A 19,720-nucleotide genomic window follows, 5' to 3' on the forward strand; every position below is an offset into this window, starting at 1 on the left:
GTGTTTGGACAGACAGATCTAGTGTTGGTAGGTAGAGGACAGCCACTGAAGGTGATGGTGGGTTGGAGCCGACCCCACAGGGCTAGAGAGGGAAGCTGAGGACTGAGGAGGAGGGACAGGCCGGCAGTGAATCAAGTGCCAGGACTACTCCGAAGTGGAGGGTGGAGAGCAGCTGTGTTCCTTAAGGTGACTTGGCCTCTCTGTACTCTTCTATCTCTAAGCAGAATAGTTGACCAGAGGCTCTGAATTTACTCTCTTCCTGCCCTGGAAGGACCTTGTCACCCTGAGCCTTTGTAAGCCATGGGGCTAGACAAGAGGGTGCTAACGAGGTGTGAAATCTGAGCATCCCCTTACATAATTAGGGAAGGGCATTGCTCTGCTCTGGGAAGGTGCTGGCCCTCTCTCCTTCTTTCCTGCGCCTACACATTGTGTTCAGCTCAGTGTTGTTGGGAGAATGTCTGGAAATCCAAAGAACCATTCTTCCCACCTCAGGTCATTGTGGGAGTCTCAGGCTTTCCTAGGGCTAAACCACTCCCCACCCCCACCCCGTCAGCATCAAAGACAGGCCAGGACCAGAGGGGATAGGACTTTCAGTTCACCTTGTTAAACAAACACCTACCCTCATTTGACAGAGATCTCTCGGTTTCTGCTCTCAGCATGGGAGCATGGTGGCCATCCACCCAAATAACAGGACCTTCCCAGAAGTGGAATGTGTTTTTACCTGTGGCCTTGTTTTATCTGTCAGTCTGGGGTTGTTAGTGGCCAAATGGCCAGGCTCTTAGCTGTAGTCCATATCATGGCCTCTGCGGGCCCCATCCACTGTGGTTCTGACTGCAGCCATCCTTTCCTCAGGGCCTGGAGGCAAAAGATGACAGTGGTGCACATTAGTACAGCCACATTGTCACATACAACAGGGACCGTGAAGGGACTTAGCTATTGTCAGGCTTGGGCAAGGAGCCCACTGATGGTCACCTTAGGCCCCAGAGCTTTTTCTCATCTCGGTGCAAGAGTTACAGGGTTCACAGTCTCACTGAATCTGAGACCACTCCTCCCCCCACAAGGAAATACAGTGCTTTTTATTTCCACATTGAACTTCCCTTATTCATGGGGCCTTTGGTTTCCTCTGGTGACAGAGGGACTGAGGCTTAATCCTCAGTCCTAATTCTTTCTGAAAGTTGGAAGATTTTGGCACCTCCATCTTAGCAAGTGCCAGCGTGGATCTGCCCGGTTGCCTGGTAACGTGGAGGCAGTTCCTTTCCTCATGCTCTTCCTCTTTCTCCTTACGATGATTGCATCTGTGTTGCCGCTTGGTTACAACATAGGGACTGTTGGAAAATTCCAGAGGGCCTGTAAGGTCACTTCAAGGCCACTCAATACAAGTCATGTTAAAAGGCCTTTTATTCTTTATTTTGTATTGAGTTGTATGAAGGCCTCAAGCTGAACAACGTGAACAAGTATGACTACGTGCTCACGGGTAAGAGTAACAGTGATTTCAGTACCAGCGCCCTGGTGAGCGTTGTATGAAAGTCTAAAAATCAAAGGTCTTGGATTGCGTGTAAATATTTTTATTGTATATACTGTGGAGTTGGAACCGATCCATAGCTGCTCCTCCAGCAGGTTTTCAGAGATAGTAAACTGCACTGGAAGAGCTTGCTTCGGAATATACAGGAAATAAGGGAGTCTACCTTGGTGGGTTGGTGGTAAGAAGCTGCTCTGCAATCCCGAAGGCTCACGGCTCGAATCCACCAACTGCTCTGCAGGAGAAAGATGGGCAGTCTCCTCTCGTGAGATTTATTGCCTCTGAAGACCTACTGGAGGGTCGGCTATGGCTTGGTTCCAACTTGATGGTCCATTACAACAGCACAACCTTTCCAAGTAACTCCCTTTAACCTAGAACAATATTCCTTTCGTCTGAGAAAAGGCAGATCTCCTGTGCAGCAGATCTAATCTATTTAGGATCGATGGTCCTTGTCATTATAGAAAAATAGGTACAAGATTCAATAGCTTATGTCTAGAAATATGATTAAGGAAGAAATAAAACTCAACCTTCTCATTGCTGACCCTCCAGCTGGTTTTCTGAGGGCTTTAATAATCATGTGAAGAGATTGTGGAGGCTCAGAAGACCCCTTGTGGTGTCAGGGATACAGGGCTGGTTTTTCAAAGGAACAATGCAGAGTGCCTGGTATGGCTTCACCTGGTGTGACCTGGTCTGTTCCTCTGAGTGGTACCAAAGGACACCTTGAGTGCTCAGGGTCCCACGTCACCCTGGGGAGGCTGCTGCTTGCACATCATCATATCTGTCTTGTGGGGGATTATAGAGAACCTCATATCCAGGATCTGGTCAGGGCCTCAGGCAGGTGCACAATATAGGGGCCGCAGTTCATTCTGCAGTAATGCCTGATTGTGGTTTATTCTGATCCACATGATCTCTGCTAGCATCCTTGGAAAACTAGTTTTCCGTGTAACAGGCTTACCTCATGGGGCCAGGTTGCAGGCCAGGGGAGATAATGAGCCCCATCTTCTGCTGCCTACTGTCATCGTTGATTGCATGATTCAGCTACCCTATGAACAAAAGACCTGAAGCCTTTCTATAACTATTGTTCATAGTTTCCAGAGGCATGTTGTTGAGGAAGTGGATGCCACTCTACTTGTTATGTGCCTTTGAGTCACTTGCGACTCATAGCGGCCCTATGTACAACAGACCTAAACTCTGCTCTGTCCTGTGCCAATCACACAGTGTCTCTGACACTCCCATCCCGATTATCCCAGTCACTGAATCAATCCACCTCATAGAGGACCTTCCCCTCCTGTGGTGTCCCTCCACCCTCCCAAGCATTGTGTCCTTCTCCAAGGACCGATCCCTACTGTCATTAGGTGCCATTAAGTCGAGTACAACTCGTATTAATTCTATGAACCCAAACCTTGCCCTGTCCTGTTCATCCTCCTGATGACACACTTGAGCCCATTGCTGCAGTCACTGCATCAGTCCATCTCGTTGGGAGTCTTCCTCTCTTTTGCTGACTTACATCTTTCCAAGTATGATATCCCCTTCCAAGAAACAGTTTTCCCTAGCAACATGCTCAAAGATGAGAGACCTAGCTTCACCGTCCTTACCTCCAAAGAGCACTCTGGTGGGAATGTGACATGTGGAGTAACAACTCCCTGAGACATGGTCACCAATGATGGGTGTTTCCAAGATGTTCCCATGCCCAGATAAAGGTGAAGTGATTCCCTCAATGCTTTAGGCTGGCCCAGGAGCTTGTCGGCCTTGATTGGTTGAGTACTTTGAGAAGGACCTGAGCATGAGCCCATTGGGTGGGGACTGATGATGCCAGTATTAGTAGTAGTGACCCCAGAAAGCTGAAAGGCACACATGGTCTCATGGGACAAGGTGGGCACAGATACAGACAGGCAGCTTGTTCTGGCCGTGTGCCCTGCATCAGCCCCATGACTGCTACCTCCATCCCTCAGAGGAGGGGATTGTGCACCTGTCATCAGAGAAACTGTATGTTGTGTGAACTGTACTTGACTACATGCCATGTCAATGTCCTGAGGGTCCTGCTCTTCCCTCAGGATATGCCCACTGGAAGGGCCAAGTGCTGAACTCCGACGAGCTCCACGAGTTGTATGAAGGCCTCAAGCTGAACAACGTGAACAAGTATGACTACGTGCTCACGGGTAAGAGCTCACAGCAAGTTCAGGGCAGGGTGCCTGTGTGCCTGGATCTGGTCAGGGTGGGATGGGGAAGTGCTCAAGCGTCCTCAACTTCACCTCACATGCCCCTCAGGGAAGGACAAGAGTGTGCCCTAAAAACTCACTGGTGCTCAAGGGACCATCACACTCCAGTAGCCTTGGAGTTCTGATGACTGTCCTGACTGTGCCAAAGCCTGCCATACCTGAGACCTTTGCTCTTCAGAGGGACTGATGGGGTGTTGGGGGAGGCTGCTCAAGTGGGACTGAAGACATGATGGTAAGAAAAAGAAATTTTAAGCAAAATCATATTGGTTTTGTTTGTGAACTACATGCCAAAACCAATTGCCATCTTTAACCAATGCACACTCATGACGACCCCATGTTGGTCAGAGCAGAACTAGTTTCGTGGGGTTTTCAGTAGCTGATTTCATCATAGTAGATCTCCAGGCCTTTCTTCTGAGGTCCCTCTGAGTGAACTCAATATCCGGACTTTCAAGTTAGCAGCTGAATCTTTTGGGCAACTGGGATGGGCACTTGAATGCCTTGTAGTTTGTGGCCTTTGTGGACTGCCATGGTGTGAGTCATGGATTACTCCCCACAGGCTACACCCGGGACGCATCCTTCCTGGCCATGGTGGTGGACATCGTGCGGGAGCTGAAGCAGCAGAACTCCAGCCTCGTGTATGGTAGGTGCTGTCCCACTGCTGGGCACAGGACTGGCCCAGAACTCCAGGGCTCGTGCCCCAGTCCCCTTCCTTAGCCGCCGCCACTATGTCCCCCCTCCCCTTTCCCTGAGCTCTATGTCTATTGGGTGCAAAGATGTGGGCCTTTGAACCCTAGAGACTTCCTAGGGGCTAATCAGTGTTAATGAGCCTGGTGGGATGTCAGTAATCAATGTCAGTTATTAAGGCCTGACATGGCCCAGTCCCCGCAGCTGTGAATAGTGTAGCCACCATTGACCACAAAGAGAAAAAGGGGTGGGGTGCTACCCCGGCAGAGCACATGGCCAATGCAGATCCACGTTCAGGCCCATCTGACCTGTGGCCACTGTATAACAGCATGGTGACAGAGCCGTCTTGGTAAATGACAGTAAATACTCCTCCCCTTTGATTAAGCCTGTGTCCCCAGTTGTTAGGGATCCCCCAGCAGCCAATGTGACCCTCTATGTCCGTGCACAGCGACCTGGCTGTCAGGACGTGGCTATGTCTTGGGTCTGCAGTGTTTGTGCTTCCCTCAGAGGCCTCAGCAGCAATGAACCTGCTTTTTCTTTCTTTCTTTTTTTTTTAAATTTATTTTAATGAAAATTTAGAGAGACTTTGGATTTCCATTCATTCATCGTTGCACACTTTCCTCCCTTCCCACCCCTCCCCCCCTCAGTTCACTTTTCTCTTTGAAAAGTAAAAAAAAAAAACACAGTTCTTTCATTGTTATACATTCTCCCCCTCCCCCTAGGTCCACTCCACTATGTAGCTTTCATTCTCGACTTGTCATGACGATAATACCTAATCATATATTCCTCCTAAATAATTCTCTCCCTCATCTATTTCAATGCAGTATATATTACTTATCCCCACTTAGATTCCCCTGAACCCTGATGTCAGTCCCGTTTTACAACAGTGGCACCATGCAGTATTTGTCCTTTTGTGACTGAGATAGTTCATTATGGTGACATAATGTCCTTCAGGGTCACCCATTTTGTATATTATTTCATGAGTTCCTTGTTTTCAGTGCAGCATAGTATTCCATTGTGTGAATATACCACAGCTTCTCCATCCATTCATTTGTTGATGGGCACTTGGGTTGTTTCCAACTCTTTGCTATTGTGAACTAAGCCGCAATAAACATGGGTGTGCATATATCTGCTTGGGTGATGGTTATGGGTGTATTCCCAGTAGTGGTATTGCTGGGTCAAATGATATTTCTGTTTCCAACTTTATGAGAAAGCGCCATACAGCCTTCCATAGTGGCTGCACCATTTTACACTCCCCTCAACAGTGAATAAAGCTTCCGGTTTCTCCACAACCTCACCAACATTTGTTGTTTGCTGAACTTACTTTTTCACCATAGAGGAGGCATTGCAGTGTCAGCCCCATCTCTGAGATGAATGCTTCTCTCTCAGGAGCCAGGACTCCCTGACACCTGTGGTCCTCAGACATTGCTAGTCTAACTGATACCTGAAAAGGGCAAACTGCCTATCCACACTGTGACCATTGCCCAAGCATGGCTTGTGAGAATGGATGGGCTGGGGTCCAGGCAGGGAATGGGCTGCTGTGCCCCTCTGACAGATACTAGACCATATTCACCCTTTGGAGAGATGTACAATTGACAATAAATCAAACAGAAATTAGCCATAGCACTTGGTAGTCTTGGACAATGAGAAATGCAGCATCACAGGATAAAGGGTGAGAGTGGGTGACAGTGTCCCCCTAGGCTTGCAGTTATGCATTAATATGCACATGGAATTAGAAAACAATGTCAAGACCTTGTTACTTGTCATGACCACTTTGGTGATAAAATGCCTTGTGTCTCCTGCAGTGTGCGACCCAGTGATGGGAGACAAGTGGAATGGTGAAGGCTCAATGGTGAGTAAATCTGCATGAACTTACCTGCCATGAGGCAGTTGTTTCAGCTCCTCTCAAACCCGGCTTGTTGTGAGCTCTTCTTGACCTAACTCCTGACTGTTATTGTCACTTGCTGATTTTTATTAAAAAAAAAAGTACCAAGCCTTTCTTCATCTTAGTTTGGAAGTTCTGCTATATCTGTTCAGCATCATAGCCACATGACAACATCCACTAGCAAATAGTTTGTCACTGCTGATGTCAGAGGCATCCTGGCTAAAAGAAGAGAATACCAGAAGAATGTCTATTTGTGTTTTAATGATCATACAAAGCATTTGATTTTGTGGATTGTAATAAATTATGGCTAGCATTGAGAAGAATGAGAATCCTAGAACACTTGATTGTGCTCATACAGAATCTAGACCAAGAAGCTATTGCCTAAACAAGGGAACATTATTACATGGTTTAAAACCAGGAAGGATGTACATCATGGTTGTATTCTCTCTCCATACTTATGAATCTGCATGCTATAGTTCCCAACAGAGTGTGGAAATTATTGAACAATATCATTGGTATCACATGCAAGCAAGATTCTTCAGAAAATTGTCCAAAAACGTTTGTAACAATATGTCAACAGAGAACTGCCAGATTTGCAGGCTGGATTTAGAAGAGGTTGCGGTACTAGGGATATTATAGCTAATGTTAGATGGATCTTGGCAGAAAGCAGAGAATACCAGAAGAATGTCTTTCTGTGCTTCATTGACTATGCGAAGGCTTTTGACTGTGTGAATCACAACAAGCTATGGCTGACCCTGCCAGAACATTTGATTGTGCTAATGCGAAACTTATACTTGTACCAAGAGGCAGTCATCAGAACAGAGCAGGGAGACACTGGACGGTTCAAAATCAAGACTGTTCAAAATCAAGACGGTTCAAAAAAGAGAGGAGTCTGTCAGGGATGTATGTTGTCTCCATAACTTTTCAATCTGCATGCAGAACAGATCATCTGAGACAATGGGCTATACGAGGAGGAATGTGGCATCAGGATTGGTGGAAGAATCACCAACAACCTGTTATGCAGATGACACAACCCTGCATGCTGAAACTGAGGAGAACCTGAAGCACTTGCTGCAGAAGGTCAAGGACTGCAGCCTTCAGTGTAGATTTAGGCTCAATATCAAGAAAACAAAGATTCTCACCACTGGGCCAATTGGCAGCATCAGTATGGATGGTGAAGAGACTGAGATAGTTAATACTTTTAGCTTACTTGGTTCCACAGTCAACACTCTTGGTAACAGCAGCCAGGAAATCAGGAGACTAATTGCATTGAGAAAGTCAGCTGTGAGGGACCTCTCAAGAGTACTGAAGTGCAACGACGTCAGGCTGGAGACTAATGTGCACCTGATCCAGGCTATAGTCTTTGCAATTACGTGCTATGCATCAGAGTTGGACAGTGAATAGGGATGATAGAAAGAGAATGGATGCCTTTGAGCTGTGGTGCTTGAGAACAGTGTTGAATATACCATGGACTGCTAGGAGAACAAACAGGTTTGTCCTGGAGAGGGTGAAGCCAAAATGTTCCCTGAAATCAAGGATTCTGAAGCTTCGTCTGACATACTTTGGGCATGTTTCAAGGAGGGACTGGTCCTTGGAGAGGGACATCATGTTTGGGATAGTGGAGGAACGGCACAGGAGAGGAAGACCTTCGATGAGATGGATCGATTCTGTGAGTAGAGTGATGGGAATGAATGTGTTTGAGAAAGCGAGGTTGGCACAGGATAGAACAGTGTTTAGGGCTCTTGTACATAGGGTCGCTATGAGTTGCAAATGACTCGATGGCACATAACAACAACAACATAGTTCATGAAGCCAGAGAGTGAAACCAGGGTTTCTCTTTGGAGGCACGGATTTTGAAGCTGTCATACTTTGGGCATGTTGCAAGGAGGGACCAGTCCTTGGAGAGAGACATCATGCTTGGGAAGAGAGGAAGACCCTTGATGGAATGGGTTGACTCAGTGACTGGGGTAATGGGGGTAGGTGTGTCAGAGAAAATCTAAGGTTGGCAGAGGATAGAGCAGGGTTCAGAGTTGTTGTACATGGGGTTGCTGAGTCACAGATGCCTTGATGGCACATAACAATAACAACAGGCTCTATGAAGAAGAATGTGGCATCAGGATTGGGGGAAGACTCATCAATAAAACCTGCGTTTTGCAGGTGATACAACTTTGCTTACTTTCTGCTGAAGATTAAGGACTATAGCCTTCAAGATAGATTACATCTCAACATCAAGAAAAGAAAGGGAGTTCTGGTGGCCTAGTGGCAAAAAGCTGCACCGCAATCCCAGAGGTACATGGTTCAAATCCACCAGATGTTCTGCTGGAGAAGGAGGGGCAGTCTCCTCCTGTACCAGTCAGATCTGATTTGATTGATGGTACACACACAAAAAAATAATAAAATAAAATTTTAAGAAAAGAAAGGTCCTCACCACAGAATCAACAGTCAGCATCATGACAAATAAAGGATTGAACCTTTCATTTTGTTTGGATCAACAGTCAACACCCCTGGTTCCAGCAGTCAGGAAATCAGGAGACATACTGCATTTTGCAAGTCCCTGTCCTCTCCAAAATGCTGAAGAGCAATGATGTCACTTTGAAGACTGAGGTGTGCCTGTTTCAGGCCATGGTCTTCTCAATCACCTGTTTTGCATCTGAGATCTGGATAATGAATAAAAATGACAGAAGAATTGGAGAATAGTAGTGAATATCCCATGGACTACCAAAACAACAGAAAACATTTGGAGAAAGTTCAGCCAGAATACTCCTTAGAGGCAAAGATGGTGAAGCTTCATCTTTTATACTTTGGACGTGTTGCTGAGAGAGGCTATTCCTTGGAAAAGCACATCACATTTGGAAAGATGGAGGGTCAGTGAAGGAGAGGTAGGCCCGAACGAGAAAGAGTGACACAATGACTTGAGAACAGTGCTCTCTAGTGTGTCAGAGATGATGAGGACGACACAGGATATTCATAGGGTCACTATGAGATGTACTTTACCTGACAACACCAACAGCATAGCATGAGTCCTCCTGGACAGGAATTGAACTCCTCTTCCCCACATAGGAGAGAAGGATTCTCCTGGTGAACGCCCACCAAACCACACCTCCGGCTCATGGCAATCTTCTGTGTGCTAGAGTTGAACTGTGCACCACAGTGGTCTCAATGGCTGTGACCTTTTGGAAAATAGTTGTTTCACCAGGTCTTTCATTAACTACCAACCTTTAAGTTAGTAGCCAAGTACACTAACCAGTTACACCACGCAGGGGCAGAGGCCTCTAAATGTCTTACTGCCACCCGGATAAATGACATCCTTGTAGGAAGACTAGACTTTGCAGACCATGCATGTCTGTTATATGTTCATGTTGTAGTTTGAGAGTAGCTGTGGATAGCACATAAAGGAACAGACACAGCTGTGTTCAGGAATATTCAAGCTTTATGGACACTGAAATCGGAATTTAATACTTTTATTATTTCCTCCTGTTAAAAATGTAATAACATTTCTTATCCATAGGCTGTGACTTACAGCACTGAGATATAAAGAGAGTGCTATAGAAAATAATTGGGTATATAGAAAATATGGGTACAAATCCTCCTGTGGCTATTAGAAGAGCCCACGATTTTAGAGATCGAAGGGGCTCAGAGATGATCCACCTCAGCAGATCTTAAATTCAGCAGTTTAGCATCCACATGACTCTGATGCACTGTGCCTTTACTGTTACTGTTCAGATTTGCCACTTAGGGCTACAAATCTACTGGGAACAAGGTGCTGGTGGTCAGTTGCCCACCACCACCAGGGCATGTCAGAGCTGTTGTCCTTGCCTGACCCAGCAACTGCGTCTGTCCTGTCTCCCACTCAGGCAGGAGTGGAGTTTAGAGTGTTGGTGGGCATTTCATCATGTGAGGCAGTCTGCCTAGTTTTACACCCACTTTCTCCTGGGCCTATTTTCTAGAAGGTTCCTTGCACCAGCACCCTTTGTATTTTCTCTGTGTGCTGCCCCCTGCAGGCCACTCCAGCGATGCATGCCCTCAGGAAGCTCTGGTGGTTGCTTTCTGAGTTGCACAGTTCACTGAGACCCGAGGGTCTTTCCTTTTGATTTTTATTATTTATGCACCCTTGTGAACCAAGACCAGTGTAAACATTAGTCAATATATCCAGCTGGCTTCTGTCCTGGCTGTACCTGATCCACCCCCACACCCGCAGGGCCTTGGTGGTCCAGGGCTGTGTCAAGGCTGCCTCATTTGCTGGAAGGATTTAGTAAAAATGTTCCTTGGGAACAAAATCATGGAAAACTTTAGAACTAGCATGTTAACTCAGATTTTTCACTAAAGACTGGAGGACTATTTCATAGAGCTGAAAAATATAGTCTTGCAAATGTATATTGGCTTCTGAGTCCTTTTTAAAATTGTAATATAAAGATGCTGAGATTGTGACATAATAGAGAGTGTGGGTGTTGCAGGATAGGGCAAGGGTCAGATCTGTTCATGGGGTTGCCGTGAGTCATCGTCAGCTCACTGGTACCTACAACAAAAGTAACATACAGAGCTAAACATTTGCTGCAGCAGCCTTTTTTTGCATGTACATACTATGACATTTCTTTAACCAGATATGATAATTAAAGAAAATTGCCATATAAAGTTGTGTATCACACAGTTTACCAATAAAGCCTCAGTGAAGAGAGGGTGTGTTAACTTTCACCAATCATAATTGACATGTACAGAGAAAAGCAAGGTCGAGGAGGGCTCCTGGACCAGGAGTCTGTAAGACAAATAGCTGTTTACTTAGTAGTTCACTAATCATCCATTGAATGCATTACAGAGCACAGTTCTCTGACACACACGGGGCCACCGTGGTTTAGAGCAGACTCCATGGCATCTGGTTTTGGTTTCCCCAGTTGACATAGACCAGCACCTCTGAGCCCCTCGTGAGCCCCCAACCACCCTCTCCAGGTTATGGTGTCAGTGATGTCATCTTCTCCATCATCTTCTCCATTACATTTGCAGTGAAAACTCAATGATGCCCTGTTTCTCCTCTTCTGCCCCCCGCCTTTGCTCTACCTCCAAGGTCCATGAGCTCTTGCACTGAACCCAATTCATATTCTCTGGCTCCTTATAACAGATTCTCCCTGTCTGTGAACATGCATAGTGAGGTCCCTCCCGTGTCCCCCAACATCTTGCAAAGTCATCAGCCTATGTGAAGGTTGGTCAGCCTCTGGTCTGACTGTAGAGTTTCTCACATCTGGTACCAACAGCATCCCCACTAATGCTTCCCAATTGACCTCCTCCTGCATGTGAGCAAATCTGCATTTCTTTTTCTCTTTAGTATGTTCCGGAGGATCTCCTTCCAGTTTACAAAGAAAAGGTCGTGCCTCTTGCTGACATCATAACTCCGAACCAGTTTGAGGCTGAGTGAGTACTCCTCAACTGCTGAAGCTTTGGGGCACACGCCCAGGGAGGAGCGCTGTCTGTCTGCTGGGGATGGGGGCTCAGGTCACTGAGGGGTCCCGGGATGACTCTGCTTCAGTGTGCAGAGCAGAAGTCTGCATTCTGGGGAGAGGGTGGCTCCTCTCGTATTCCCCAGGTGTAGTGCAGCTCTGTGACCCAACCCTTGCTTTTAGTCTCTATCAGAAGTAGGTTGTTATGGACTGGGTTATATCCCTCTAACGTAAATGTTGCAAATCCTAACTTCTCTGCCCGTAGTTCTGATCCCATTTAGGAATGTGTAATCTTTCTTGTTTTAAAGAGGCAGGATTTATGTGAGGCATGTCTTCAGTCAGGCTCTCTTGAGATATGAAAAATTAAACAAGCAAGGGAACAAATGGAGACGGGGAAGACCGTCTCCAGTCCACAGGTTTCCCAGGAGGACTTGAAGCTCTAGAAAGACCAGAGCATCTTCTGATGTGTCTTCTCCTAGAGCTGATATTTGAATTCAGACTTCCAGCTTCCTTAACTCTGAGAAAACATTTGTTTGTTAAAGCCACGCATCTGTGGTATTTTTGTTAAAGCAGCACTAAAGAACTAAGACATGAATACAGACGCTTCGTTTTTCCAGGCTTTTTATTCTCAGTGTACTTAGATCATTTGCAAACATACGCAGAGTGGTTGAGCATTCTCAGCTGAGACTGGCAAGGCAGGTTTGAATTTGTCACAGTGACCAAGAGGATCCAAGTGAGATTCTGCCTTAGGTTGTGGGGTGGGAGTACTGTGCGACTCTGTTAAGAAACAAACTCTGTCAGCCTCTTGTGGCAGGATCTGGAGAGATGTCTCATGTTGTCGCCCTGCCTGTCTTGCAGGATACTGAGTGGCAGAAAGATCCACAGCCAGGAAGAAGCACTGGAGGTGAGGCAGACCTGCTGAGGATCACACACGTCTAGGAGGAGAGCGTGTGTGGGGCTGCTCACGTGGGGAGACGCCCACCCACCTCAAAGCTCTGGGGTTAAAGGGGGGACTATGGCAGGGATGCGGCTGGTCACCTGAAGCTCAACAGTTGTCAGGATGTTGGCTAATAATTGTCTCCTTGTTCATAATAGTGTTACCAGCATTTATTGAACACTTGCTTTGAGTTGGCACTTAGTAAATCCCATACACAGCTTAGCACTTAAACTGTGCTATCATGTTTCCCAGAGGCAGCAGGGTGACATCACCTCAACATGTGCAGTAACAGGTGTGTCCAGCACCTGTGACCTGAGTGTCAACAGGAGAAGGCCTAGCTCTGTGGGCAGCAGGGAGTGGTGCAGGCACCCAATACAAAAGCCTTGTAATGAGGGAGCCCCTTCTCCAGCCCACACGAGTCATGGGCACAACTGAGGGAGCCCCTAGCACCTGCTAGCACCTTCTAGTTACCGTTTCCTGAAGGTTGCTATAAAAATGGGCATCTGTTGGATTTCCCCCAGAGAAAGTAAAAACCCATTACCATCAAATTGATTCCAACTTAGAGTGACTTTATAGTGGAGGGGAACTACTCCAAATATTACAAGGATAAAAATCTTTACAAAAACATGACAGCTACATCTTTTCCCAGTTCACCTTAGGTTAGAAAGCAATCACTGTGCTGCCAGGGCTCCCAGAGACTGAGAGTCTAAATCAGGGTGTTGGCAGTGTTGATACCTTCTAAGGCTCTGAGTGAGAATCTGTTTCATGCTACTGTACCAGCTTTCTGTGGCTCCCAAGTCTTCCTAGCCTTGCACCTGTTGCATTTTATGGTGTCTCCTTGTCTTTTATAAAGCTGCCAGTAATAAAGGATTAGGACCTACCCTGCAGCAGTTCACCTCATGTTAACAATTAACCTCAATATTTTCAAACACGTGACATTCACAAATTCTTAAGTTAGGACTTGACACATCTCCTTGAGGGGCACCTTTCTGCTAATTGCATAGCTTATGAGAGATCAGGAAGGTAGAAGCTGTTGCTTGATGGAGGGAATGAATGTGTACATGGCTTTTGTCCCACGTGTGCCTTCTCCCCAGGCCTGACCTTTGAAATCTTTTTTTCTGGACTAAGGTGTGGCAGGTGCTGAGTGGAGCTAGCAGTCTGATGGTGCTCTTGAGAACTGGGACTGCTGCTCCACTCCAGAAAGCAGGGACATCTGAGATCTGAGACTAGGGGACAGTTGCCACTCTGTCAGCTTCTGCTTTTTCTCCTGCCAACAAGCCATACTCTGTGTCCCCTTCTGATAAAAAGCAGCTTTGCCAGAAAAGATATTTGGGGAGCAACATGCATGCTGGTTACATGTGGTGCAAGATGGACTGAAAGCTGAGCTAGAAGCTCCCATTGCCTGGGACCTGCCATTCAGCTCAGCGTGGCTGGAACCAAGCTCACTGCTACCCCTGCCCCAACAGGTGATGGACATGCTACACTCCATGGGCCCTGACACTGTGGTCATCACCAGCTCTGATCTTCCATCCTCGAGGGGCAGTGACTACTTGATTGCACTTGGCAGCCAGAGGACAAGTAAGTGCTTCCTGCACTGGGCCACAAGGGAAGATCCTTCTTCTTGGGTTTATTCAGCTCAGATGTCCTGGGTGCCTAAGAAACTGTTTGGGCTCCATACAAAGAAAGGGGACCTAACGTCACTGCTCGTGGGAAGGTCCCACTGAAAACAAAACCTGGGAAGGAAGTATCACTCGTGCTGTCGTAACTGGAGCCTAGAGCACAGGGTGAGGGCCTTGATTTATAGGCTTGTGCAACCTCCACCTGCTCCAGGCAGCACTGGTTACTCCACGGAGCAAGTGTTCACAGGCCTCTCCCACCCCATCCCCATTACCACAGCGCCAACTGCCTCACCTCCCTGGGTAGACATTCCCACTTGCTTGCTGACCGTTGTTATAGGCAGTCCCCAGCTTACAGTTGTCCAATTATATACAGCCTATAGTTGTAACTCTATTGTGTTTAAAATCTGAGGTGCACACTGCTATTCATAATAACAAACAAGCGGCACTTTTCAGTGAACATCACAATATTATTATTACTGCACTATTGTCAATATGTTTTCTCATAAATAGCTGGGAGTTTACTTTTTTAATGCATAGACAGGTATACTATATTAAGTCAAACATTCAACTAATTGTTGTTAGATACAGACTGTTATTAATTCTTCCAATGCATGTACATGGTAGATTTAATTTAGGAATGGAACTTGTTAGCAAACCTGTGTTGCCTGTATAAAATGCTCCCTGGGTTGATTTTCTGTGCATGCTAATAGCACCAAAGGCAGGAGACGAAGGCCTGAGATGGGGACCCGTCCGTACTCAGTGTCCCCTGAGGGCAGCACCGCCTTCAGTTCTGTATTTGGCCTCCTTTCCTTGTGTTGTCTTTGATTTACCAGTTTCTTGTGACTGCTAGCAATTCATGGCATTCCTGGAGTTGGACTCAGATTGTCAGGGTATCTGCCTCCTCAACCCCCAAAGGCGTTAGGTTTAGGGCCCACTCTACCCCAGACCTCATTCATATGACCCAGGAAGACTTATTCCTTATTTCCAAACAGGACCGTCTTCACAGCTGTAAGTTTTGTTGTTTCTATGTGCCGTCAAGTCACCTGCGAATCCTAGTGACACCATGTGCAACAGCCCTAAACCCTGCTCTATCCCGTACCAATCTCACTGTTTCCGACATGCCTATCCTCATTACCCCAGTCACTGAGTCAGTCCATCTCCCTGAGGGTCTTCCTCTTTTGCACTGTCCCTCCATCCTCCCAAGCATGACGTCCCTCTCCAGGCTGGTCAGATGAAGCTTCAGAATCCTTGCCTCCAAGGAGCAGCCTGGCTTAGAATTCAGCATAACATTCATTATACAACAGCATTAACATTCAGTATACAACTTCACCATAAAATCTTTCTCATGATTCTCTTTGGAAAAGGGATTGCAGCTAGGGGTAGCTGGGGACACCCTGGCACAAGGGTGGGTATTGGACACCTACCTGGATGAGACCACCTCATGCTCTGTCACTGGGAACACCTCTCCAACCTGCTGTGCAGGGGAGGCACGGGCCTTAGCAGGGCCTCTGTAGACCAGCACCTCGCTTACCAGCAGACCTTCTCACCTGCATCCTCCAGGGCAGCCTGATGGTTCTGTGAAGACGGAGCGGATCCGGATGGAGATGCGCAAGGTGGATGCTGTCTTTGTTGGCACGGGGGACCTCTTTGCTGCCATGCTCCTGGCCTGGACACACAAGCACCCAAACAATCTCAAGGTCAGTCCTGCCCACTGCTCCCCACAGTAATCTAGCCGCCTCTTGGGGAGAGGGGGACAAAACTGGTTTTGAAGTTCCAACGGGGAAAGGGGGACAGAACAGCATGCCTGATAGCATCAGCATCTCTGCCCAGTGCTGGCTTTGCTTCCACTCTGATGTAGAGAGGGTTGGCAAGGGGCCCGGGCCTCTGGAGTCTACGGTACACGTTCCATGTCCTAGTGTCTCACCTCCGCCACTTTCTCCCACTCTTGCCTCACCAGTGAGGAAAGTCACTTCACTGGCACATCCACTCCTGGGCTGCAGGGTTTCATAGGAGATTCTGGGCTTGGGAAGGTATGTTCCAGGGAAGCATCAAGTCATGTAAAAACTGTCCAGCTCTTAGCTCCAGGAACCGTGTTATGATATATACTATATATAGTATTACTATAACAGAAACACCACAAATAAGAATTTGTTTTCTCATAGTTTAAGAGACTCAAAACAAGCTCATTGTTGTTGAGTTAGAACTGACTCATTGCTGACCTTCGAATGGGTTTTCAGGGCTGTGAATCACACTGGAGGGGATTGCCCTGCTGGTGGAGTCAAAGCCCCAGAGAGACTCACGCTCTGGGTTAGCAGCACAGCTCTACAGTTGCGGCCACCACAGCTCTGCGGGAGGCTGGACGCTCCAGTTCAGGGGAAGGGTTAGGAGGAAGACCATTGTTTCTTTTGCTCCTGAGTCTCTTCCTGTGACTTTTTACCCCTTCCCCATCTCTGCCCCTTTTATATCTTCTTGAAATATACTCTACACTAATCCTATTTCATTAACATAACAAAGACAACACATTCCTAGATAATAGGCATAGAGGGGAGGATTTCTAGCACATCCTTTGAGAGGAAGACAAGCTGTTCAAGACAAGTCCATCTCGATGAGAAGAGATCCTAGTTTGGATAGTGAAGGGCTTGGTCTGGGTCTTCACTGCGAGGTGCAGAAACATTCAATTCATGCAACAGGCGAGCATCTGGAAGCATGCTGAGGCTCAGGGTCCTCTAATGTGAAGCCTACACCCTAGTGTTTTTATCCACACAAGCCCCTCCAGGGCAGATGGGAGGTTTCCAGGAGCAAGCGAGGCCCCCTCCCCTGTGAGCAGGGACCCAGATTTCACTGCTTTGCAGGTGGCATGTGAGAAGACTGTGTCTGCTATGCACCACGTGCTGCAGAGGACCATCCAGTGTGCGAAAGGTACTGCCCAGGGGAAGTGGGGACACCTCTTTTCTTTTTCAAAATGGTTACATGGTCACATGATAAATATGTCTCACGGGAAAGGCTATGTTAACAGTCTCCTGCTGTGAATGGGCCCCTGGCTCCACTGGCCATGTCCTCTAAGGCTGGGGATCAGTGCAGAAAATGCAGGAGCTCGTGTCTGACCCAGGCCTCAGAGATGGTTTTGGGGGGTGGAGGGGTCTTGGACGGGAGAGAGGAATGGCAGAGCAATGCCAGCCCCGTACATCAGCCTCTGCTATTAACGCTTTGCATGTTTTGCAGCCCAGTCTGGGAAGGGGCAGAAACCCACCTCGGCCCAGCTAGAGCTCAGGATGGTGCAGAGCAAGAGGGACATCGAGAACCCGGAGATTGTAGTGCAGGCCACAGTGCTGTAAGGCCACCTGCACAGCACCCTCAACGCACAACCTATCAGTGTCTTCGTCATTGTCCTGTGAAAACGTGACGTCTGCCCTAGAGCTGTGACTGAGACTTGATTTGATACCTGTTCTTCCTTGGGTGTCCAGCCTCCACTGTTCTAAATTGTGAAAAATGTGCTGGCCACACTTTTTAAAAATGTCAAGGCAATGACAGAAGGTTGTGGAAACCCAGCTGACCTCCCACCTGAAGGCTCCTGAGCCTTGTTTGGGAACTGGCTCTGGTTTATGGCCTCCATCAGGGTCGTGAGGAGGATGAGGTGTCAGTGTGCTGCTCCCGTGGCTGCACATAGACTGAAGGATGGGCCTGTAGGTGGGACCAACAGTCCTAAATCTGAGAATGACCTGGGTTTCTGCCAAATATCTTTATTGTCATTTTAATTAACGTTTGTCCCTGTATCAGTTTTTGTTTCTCTATTTGCTGCTCTTTGAGTCGTGGGGAGCTCCTGGAACTTAGTTTAACATAGTTTAACTATGTACAAAAGGCCTAGGTCAGCTGCCCTTGGCAGAATCTGTCCAGGCCGTAAGAGGGGCAGGCCTGTGTGTGGCACGTGCTTCCTCATTGAGCTCTAACACAGTGCAGGTTGGGTGGGCAGTAGGAAGGTGGGGGGGGGAGGGGGTGTGTTCCAGGAAATCACAGTGTCTGCGCCCTTTGGAGAACTTGCCATGTGACCCTGCCCCACTACTGCAAACAGGGATCTTCTGCATCTCCCCTCCCTTCATTAGCATATCTGACCCCCTGGGCCAGTAGCCTCACCCTGACCACCTGATCCGACCTCCACCTTGTGTTCTGTGCCAGTCAACAAGAAGACCTCTTTATCAAGTCAGCTGCATACTTCAGCCACTTAAACCCCACGTTCAGAGGAGAGAGGTGACGGCAGGAAATGAGGGATCATGGCAGAGTTTTGAACAAGAAGCTCTGGGATCCCCCACATCAGACCAAGACTTTTAAGGCCTTACTTAGCATTAGTTGTGACATGGTCCATATGCCCACTGCTTGGAGGTGACTTCCCTGAATCACTTTGCCAAGAGTTGGGACCACCCTCGGTGTAACTGCAGGTGGGGGTGCCTATGGTCCTGAAGACTTGGACTTGCCTTGATCTCAACACCCTCTGACCCCTCTCAGCTCTGGATGATGGTCTCTGGTGGGTGTGGAGATTAGAATTTTCCAGGAGCCCCAGGAACGCAGCAGACCTTCCCCTGCTCCATCCCCTACAGGTGGCCAGGCCCCTCCTGCAGAGCCAGCCTCCCATAAATGTGGTTTTAGGGGGCTCTCACCTACTCCTGGAGCTTGATAGCACATCCTCACTTGTGGAAAATAATGCCATAAACCAAGATGCTGCTTTCCCTGACCTACTGACCTACAACATTCCACCTTTTCACCTTTGTCCTTCATTCCAAGTGTCTTAACTCACATCTCTCCTTCCCACAGCACAGCCACAGCAGCTAGTGGACGTGAGGTTTGGCCTTGCTGGCCAGTGACTAGCATGTTAGAACATCCGTCCCTGCATCACGTTGGTTCATTCATTGAGTGTCCTTGTTGTTGGTTTCTCTCAAACACAGAAATTGCAGGCTCTGTGTCCCAGGCAGAGGTCCTGCTGGTGTCCCTGGGACACAAGGCTGTGACTAGTGACCTGGCAGGAAGTAGAGTCCAGCCCACTTGCCTGGAACATTCAAATCCTGTCACTGCCAAAGTAGGAACAAGTGAAGAGTACATTACCAGCCAATGAGAAATTCTTTGTCCTTTAAGAGCAAGTATAGGACAAGGAAAATAACCTAGATGTATCTCTTCAATAAAAGCATGAAAAACTCACCCTGAAAATGATAGGGGAATAGGGACTTACTGTGTCTATGCATTTATGTTTAAAGAACAGTCCTCTGGCAAACACTATTTGACTTTTAGTCCTTTTGACTTTAATTGAAGAGGATCAATCCTCAGGGCCACTTTTTAAAAAAAAATCTTGAATTATGTAGAAAATAATGGGAATATTCCACTGCAAGGCAGGAGCTCGCCTCGCATGAGCTGGAACTTCTCTGACTTCTTGAGTCTGGAA

The 19,720-nt window shown here is 47.4% G+C and overlaps 1 protein-coding gene across 1 annotated transcript in view; it reads left to right on the forward strand.

The window, feature by feature from the left end:
* PDXK (pyridoxal (pyridoxine, vitamin B6) kinase) overlaps window positions 1-17,627 on the forward strand; it is a 38,306-nt gene extending 20,679 nt beyond the window's left edge. The window contains exons 3-11 of the mRNA XM_006893944.1: window positions 3,574-3,678; window positions 4,295-4,378; window positions 6,228-6,274; window positions 11,625-11,710; window positions 12,595-12,640; window positions 14,140-14,251; window positions 15,853-15,989; window positions 17,145-17,211; window positions 17,515-17,627. Of these exons, the coding sequence (XP_006894006.1) occupies window positions 3,574-3,678; window positions 4,295-4,378; window positions 6,228-6,274; window positions 11,625-11,710; window positions 12,595-12,640; window positions 14,140-14,251; window positions 15,853-15,989; window positions 17,145-17,211; window positions 17,515-17,627 (797 nt within the window). The remainder of the gene's footprint in view (window positions 1-3,573; window positions 3,679-4,294; window positions 4,379-6,227; window positions 6,275-11,624; window positions 11,711-12,594; window positions 12,641-14,139; window positions 14,252-15,852; window positions 15,990-17,144; window positions 17,212-17,514) is intronic.
* The last annotated feature ends 2,093 nt before the right edge of the window (window positions 17,628-19,720 follow it).

The sequence above is a fragment of the Elephantulus edwardii genome, unplaced genomic scaffold, assembly GCF_000299155.1.
Source record: "Elephantulus edwardii isolate Elephantulus edwardi_28Jun2011 unplaced genomic scaffold, EleEdw1.0 scaffold00133, whole genome shotgun sequence".
Lineage (NCBI taxonomy): Eukaryota > Metazoa > Chordata > Mammalia > Macroscelidea > Macroscelididae > Elephantulus > Elephantulus edwardii.